The following is a 6969-nucleotide window of genomic DNA, read 5'->3' on the forward strand; positions in this document are numbered from 1 at the left end:
TTTGACTACAGCTGCTACAACCAGCTTTGGTGCTGAAAGACTGCAAGACAAGAGTAATTTAGGGTTGGTTTTTTTAGGTGGGAAGAGCTTGTTACCGAGGCATCACCCTGGCTCCAGCCTCACTACACCTTGCTCACCGGGGCTGCTTCCAAAAAATGATGTGCAGTACATATGGGAGAGAAGTAGCTGCCAACATATAAACATCAGTTTATTTTTTTTAATGATAAATATACTATTTCATTGATTTCTTTCCCAGTGTTGCCAGAAAATTCCCAGTAGAGAGAACCACATCACATTAACAGCTGTCTTTCTGCCCACATACAGGTTAAATGAGACCTGGTAAAGGGATAAGAATAGATCTTGTTAACTGACTGTGGAGGTGTGTGTGTTTGAGGTTTCAGCTAACCCAGCAAACGATGAACTGCCACTAACAGAAGTGCACTGCGGCCGTGAGATAGGTTCCCAAGGCACCGGAGAGTTTAGTGAGAGTCCAGATGCGTTGAGCACCGGGACATTATTGACCGACCCACTGGAGCTTGGCACTGGGTCATTTATTAATAGATTTTGCACTGCATGATCTGTCTTGCCATAAGAAAAAAAAACCAAAACCCACAACCAACTCAAATCCTCATATTAAACAAGGAAAAACATCGGTAGTTTTGTAATTTTTTTTTTAAAATCCTCTTGTTTTTCTGCTACCAAGGTGTCCTCGGGGACTGATCCCCCCACCTAGGTAAGCTGTTTCTACCAGTGCTTCCAGAGCTGCTTGCCCCTAGGACTTTTCAGCTATTTTCTTATGTTAAATAAGCTTTAAGACTAACCTAACACTGTTAAAGTGAGGGCCCATCTCTTTGGATGAACGACGCTTAGATTCACCCTGGCAATTTTGATTTAAAACGTATCCCTGCAGAAAAGCAGCTGAGGGCGAAGGGGATTTGCCTCCGTTCATTGACGTAACTTTTGTCTGGCTGGTTTTAGGCTGGGTAGCTATTTGCCTGCAGCTGCATGAAAAACAACAATTAAGTTAGTAATTGACCTGGCTTAGATGGAGCAGTCTGGGCCACCAGCGTGAGGCTTTGCCCCCGCCTTGCAAAGCCAGGCTTAGTGCCGAAGGCAGGGGAGGGAGATGAGGGTCCAAGCCCAAACTCTGGCCCTTCCTCCAGCCCCTTTGCATGGCCCCGCTCATGGCATGGACTAAATCTAATAACCAGTAGCATTATCCATCATGGCCTGCTCCACTTTGCAGTGCAAGTTTGGTAACACATTTCATTTTAAGGGGAGATAGAGGGGTGTAGCAGATGCATCCCAGCTTCACCACATCTTGTGGCTGAGAGGAGCCCAGATGACAAAGTGCTAATTGCACCATTGCATCAAAGCACTGAAATTAAAAAAAAAAAGATTAAAATCATAGAAATTGCCTGGCCGGCCTTTTGCTAAGCAGCCTGTGTGAATAATCTTTCCCAGGGCAAACCAGCAAGTGAAACGTGCAGATGATAATAAACGGGAGCAGCAGTTCTCATTCATTAGCCTTTCCTCCCACCCCACCCCAACCGTTGGCTGATGCGTGTAATAAGTCACAGGCACAAACTTAACGATCCAAGATTTCTTTACAAAAAAAATGTTCCCAATCAGATTTATGTGCCTTTGAATGAGCCTAAATCACAAGTTCAGAGCCTGCCGTGGGTGACCATAGGCAGGGGCTTCTGTTTATTGGTAAAGCCCCAGCGCAGTTCACACACAGTAAAAAAATGCTTAGCAAAGGGCAGCTCACCCATCAAGCTTGTTTGGTTTTTTTTCTCTTCAGATCACAACTCTCTTGCTAGGATGCCCAAAGCAAGTGCAGAGACTTGGAGCACCCAGCTGTGCTTACGGTTCCCACTGGATTGCCTGCGCCCACGTAGGGATGCTGTGTTGTAACCCCCCCAAAAAATCCCACTCGGCTGCGTAGGACCCTGCAGGAGCAGAGCTCTGTGCCAGGGCTTCAGTTTGTATTAGCTAAAACTGTTCCTGCAAAGCCAGAGGACCGACCCTCTTGGATTTCATCCGAGGTGGAGAAGTGAAAGCACATATTAAATAAATAATACAGCCACAAACCCCCAGTCTGCTGCTTTCTGGTTTCTCTGCTCCTGGTGCCATACGCCGAAGGAAATGGCTTTCCCTCTGCCGCCAGCTGTTTTGGTTTTGCTCTTGTAGATCTTACCCCTCCTGCAATCACCCATCTCCTCGGAGTCCTACCTGGCCATGCTGCGTACGTCCCTTTTCTCCTGTTTTCTGTTCTTGAGACTCCGTTATGGATTTTTTTTTTTTTTCTTTCCTCCACCAATGGACAAGACATTTCTCATGATCTGGCACAGCCTCACAGGTAGGGCTGCCTGTCAAATTAAGAGGCGGGTGCTATTTCTTGCAAGACATCCCAGATGTTTGCTATTCTCCCCATCTCCCATGGCTTCCCACTGAAGACCGCCGGGTCTGCTGGGCAGTGATGAGCTCCCGCAGCCCAAGGGCCTGACGGACCCTGCCCCAACCCATGGCACAAGCGTGGTCACAGCAGGTAGCGATCGCTGGGCTGCCCTGGCTCGCTCGCCCCATGCCGTATCCCACCTCTTTCTTTACACCAGGGCTGCAGTCAGGATGGTGGCTCAAAATTACCCTCAGGTCTCCCAGGTACTTAGAATTAGAAGGTTAATAAGAAGTCAATCACTCTTCTTAATGGTGGTAAAGAAATCGGCCAACTGCTGCACAAAACCACGTTTTTAAGGATGAGAAATTAATTCCTGCTAGTGCCAGTCGAGCATTTTGGGGGAAGACTTGCTGTCTTCCTAGATCCCGCAATGCCCGTTGTGGTCTCTCCCTTCCCGCCTGGCTCCTGGCTGTTCCAGCCCACAGCAGCAGCAACCACCTCTCTTCAAACATAAAATCCCTGAATAACACACACACACACAGAGCAGCTGGGCAGTTTCTGGAGCATGAAGAGGTGGGGGACACCGATTTCCTTAAGGAGACCTTAACATTGCATAGCGTAGTTTAGGTGAAATTCAGTCATTTTGCTCGCAGCACGACAGGCGGTACCTTTCTATTAGAGCAGGAGGGTTGCACTGCGCCATGTGAGCCCGTAAAGGGCTCAAGGAACCACAAATTTAAAAAACCCCAAATTTAGTTCTTTTCTATAGGGTGTTCCCTAAAAGCAAATAGTTCATGTGAAACGACTGTGATCCGAGAGTCAGGTGATGCTCAAGGCCTTTTGCACAGTTGTTGCATCCAGCTCCGATTTCGGTACCTGCCGGAGCCGAGGAGGCTCTGTCAAATTACCTCCCGTTCTGCCACGGTGCAATATCAGAAAACCACGGCTTAAGTGCAAATTGAAACTGGGAAGAGAGTTTGTTTTCCTACTGTTTAGCCAAGCCTCTAGATGGAAGTTGACTTTAATCCCAGTGTTCATCTCCATCCATTTCTTCCTTGTAATAAGATCTACAAAGGAGGAGTAAGAACAAAGTACTGCTAAACAGACCGTGGAGCATAAGCCAGCATCACTAAGGGAACTCTAAAAGAGATCTTTCACCCCTCCCAGCCTGGTCGGGATTTGTGAGATGTTTCTGGTCTAAAAACAGCACCCAGGAGGTTGCCTGCTCTCCCCTCCCAGCCTGGCTGGGTCATAGCCAGATCTCCGTAGCCAACTTGTAGCCATGGGCACCCAGTACAAGGCTTTTGTGCCGTTTAAGAGAGCAGAAGGGTAGCTCTGGATTTGGAGACGCTCTTGTTAACTAGCACACAACCTATGGGCATGGACCTTTGGAGTAAAGCTCTCATTTTTCCCCTTGTTTGGAATAACAGTCTCTGGACAGTCATCTCTCATGGGTAGCTTGGAAAAACATGCCCAGAGGAGACAGCAGAGCAGCATCTTATACTTGAGCCCTCCACAGCATTACGTTATCTGGCCAACAGTTGCTTTCTCAACCGGTGCACATGCGTGTATCTGATGGCAGGCAGGACATCAGGGCAGCCCTGCCACAGCTTGTTCTGTATTTGCTGCTAAAACCAACATAAGTCTGGTTAAGCTACCTGCCTTGCTGACGGCATCAGCTGCATTGCCCCACCAAACAAGGTGGCCTGCCACAGTACTTTGGAATCACTGCCTGTTGACTCAAAGGCAGGCAGCTAACAATCCACTGGGATGTGAAAGACAGACAAGTAAGACAAATAGCTCTGTACCCTTGGCAGAGCAGACATGCATGGTAGATCATCATCCAGACATTCACAATACCCCATGCTCCCAAATGTTATTGACCTCCTGATGACGACAGATAGTCAGTCAAACTGGAGCACTTAGCTCATGCCCATGCATTGCATGGCATTGCAAGTGCCATTCTTCATGGGGGGACATCTCATGGCATGTCCCCTTCTGCTGCTGGGCTGATCCAGGCTTTCTGCTCTCCCTGGCCCTTTTCTAACACTTCAAGACACGCTGGCTTGAAGCAAACTCTTTAACTGTAGGTGGTAGCAATGTCAGCCTTCCTGTGATTAGTTAGGAAAGGTATTCTGGTGGTGATGATTTTGCAAAGTACACCCCACACACACACACACCCCCCCCCATGCATTTTGGGGGGTTTATTTCCATAGGAACTGCAGGAATTTTGTTCCTTCTTGACTTGCAGGTCTCCAGTACATCAAGCGGCCATGGCAAACTCCTCGTACCCCGGTGGTGAATGTGGGTATTGATCAATCAACAATAAAATGCTTTGGTACTTAGAAATAACCTTCATTTCCTTCCATCCTGCCTCTATTCTAAGTTAGTCCTCCAAAGTCTAGTGGGAGCTCACACCACCTTGCAACGTTGTCTGTCTCTGCGCATTATTTACGAATTAAAGCTCAGCACAATACCCAACTCTCTAACTGTATTACTTCTGTAACTCCTCAGGGGAAAAGCCCAACACTTACCAGCTGCCGGCACCCACCCCCAGATCACAAACAGCTCACGGCTTGGGGCTCACATTGTGGGACTAGCTGTAAAACATCTTACTGTGCCATGCAAGACAAATTTCAAACAAGATGCGTTGGCACCGGAGCAGATGCACTTGAGCATCTGCACAGCGGAGGTGGTGGGCTTCCTTGGCGGCGGGCATTGCTCGGTGGCTAAGAAGAGCAGTGTTAGTGCCAGTTTGTGTTTTCAGCTAGAAAAACCAACAGGTGCTGGGCAGAACCGTTCCCCGGCTCAGGCTGTAATGAAAAGCAAAAGGATTTCTGCAGCTGGCTGGTTTGGCGTGGGGCTAACACATGTGCCACCGCAGCAGATGAGACATGTGAGGTTCACCAAGTTGACATGAGCAATTAGCATGCATGAGGCTCCTGCCACCTCCTAATTCACTCAGAATGATTCATTAGCAAAAAAATCCTCAGCAGCGCTAGTCTGCCAACAGGTTCTCATTGTAGATGTGTTCTCTGATTCACTTTAGAAGATAAATTGACCCATGAAACTCCAGCCTAGCTCATGCTAATGAGTCTCTGTAGGGCCAGCACGAGAATTAATTTATTTGTCTAAGGATTTCTCCACAGTGCTCATCTCCTCAGCAGCTAGACTGAAGAGACATAATAGGTCTAACACACTGGAAATGCTAGATCAGATCACCCAACCCTGCAGGTGTCTATCCTACATTTACTGTCTTGGGCTAAAGTTGTTCTGGCTTGGGGGTCTCGGTCTCCCACCTGTACAGCCAAGAGGACAAACACGTGTCTTCCTGCTCCAAGAGCGTCATAATCAGCAGCACGAAAAGTGTTACACCAGCACCAGCACTTCTTGTACATCTCATCAAGGATTTCCTCACCCTTTTTTGCACCTTTAAGAACGGTAGGGTAGCTTCTTTATTCCAGGGTTTTGCAGTGGCTATAGAAAAGAGCTCTGCGCTCTTTCCAAATTACGTTTTTTTAATATGGTCTCCTTGTTTCTGGCCATCTTCTATCAATAAACAGCCTTGAAATGTCTCTCTGTCCCCTAACTGCACAGACACGCTCCTGGCCTCTACAGAAGAGATGGTTAGCCCCAGTTGAACACCCTACCTAAATAACTGATGCTCTTGCCCCCTCTGAGAGCAGACGGTGAGCCCAAAACAATGACACCAAGCAGAGACGTCCCCCCACATTAATGTCCCTCTCCTTTTCTTTCCCCCCAGCTTGAAAGCTGTGCTGATGGGGAAGCCGCAGGACAACACAGTGGACTTGTCGGGCATCCCATTGACGCTGAAAGACTTGGACCGTGTCACGTCCTACCTCCAGCACAGCTCGGAGCACATCGACACGGTAGAGCTGTGCTTCACGGAGCTGACGGACGACATGCTGCTGCAGCTGCTGCCGGCGCTCTGCGTGCTGCCCCACCTCACCACCCTCTCCCTCAACGGCAACCGGCTCACCAAAGCCATCCTACGGGACCTCACCGAAACCCTGAAGGACCCCAAGAAGTTCCCAAGCGTCACTTGGATCGACCTTGGCAACAACGTGGACATCTTCTCCTTGCCACAACCCTTCTTGGTCAGCCTAAAGAGACGTTGCCCAAAGCAAGGCAACTTGCCAACCATTCTGGAGTTTGGTGAAGGTCAGGTAAGCGATTTGGAGAGCCAAGATGGCCTGGCTGAGAGCCAGGAGGACCTGCGAGCTGGACCAGGCAAGACTGACAACATAGGCTTGCAGCAGACGGACAGAACAGTCGAGGCTGGGGAGTTCCCCAACTCGGAGCAAGGTGCTGCGACACCGCAGACATGATGTCTGGCTCCGTGGCTCTTGGGTGGGCGCGTTGAGCAAGGGTGACTTAAAACCGAGACCTCAGCGTTGGAGGTCCTGGCTGAGCGCAGATTCCCATGGCGAGATGCTTTGGGAGTCCAGACTGCTGCCTTCCTCCCATACAATGAATGTCAACTTTTTTCTTTTCAAAGAACATATGAAGGTGATCGCAGTGAATACTTGTATTTTATAAAAGCTGGC

The 6969-nt window shown here is 48.8% G+C and overlaps 1 protein-coding gene across 1 annotated transcript; it reads left to right on the forward strand.

Moving 5' to 3' along the window:
• Window positions 1-6164: 6164 nt before the first annotated feature.
• On the forward strand, window positions 6165-6750 carry LOC104167925 (leucine-rich repeat-containing protein 75A-like; the record flags this gene model as incomplete). Its single annotated transcript, XM_009708363.1, has 1 exon — window positions 6165-6750. A coding segment is annotated over one exon (586 nt), but the record flags the coding sequence as incomplete, so codon positions are not given.
• Between the last annotated feature and the right edge of the window lie 219 nt (window positions 6751-6969).

This window comes from Cariama cristata, unplaced genomic scaffold, assembly GCF_000690535.1.
Source record: "Cariama cristata isolate BGI_N322 unplaced genomic scaffold, ASM69053v1 scaffold12620, whole genome shotgun sequence".
Taxonomy (NCBI): Eukaryota; Metazoa; Chordata; class Aves; order Cariamiformes; family Cariamidae; genus Cariama; species Cariama cristata.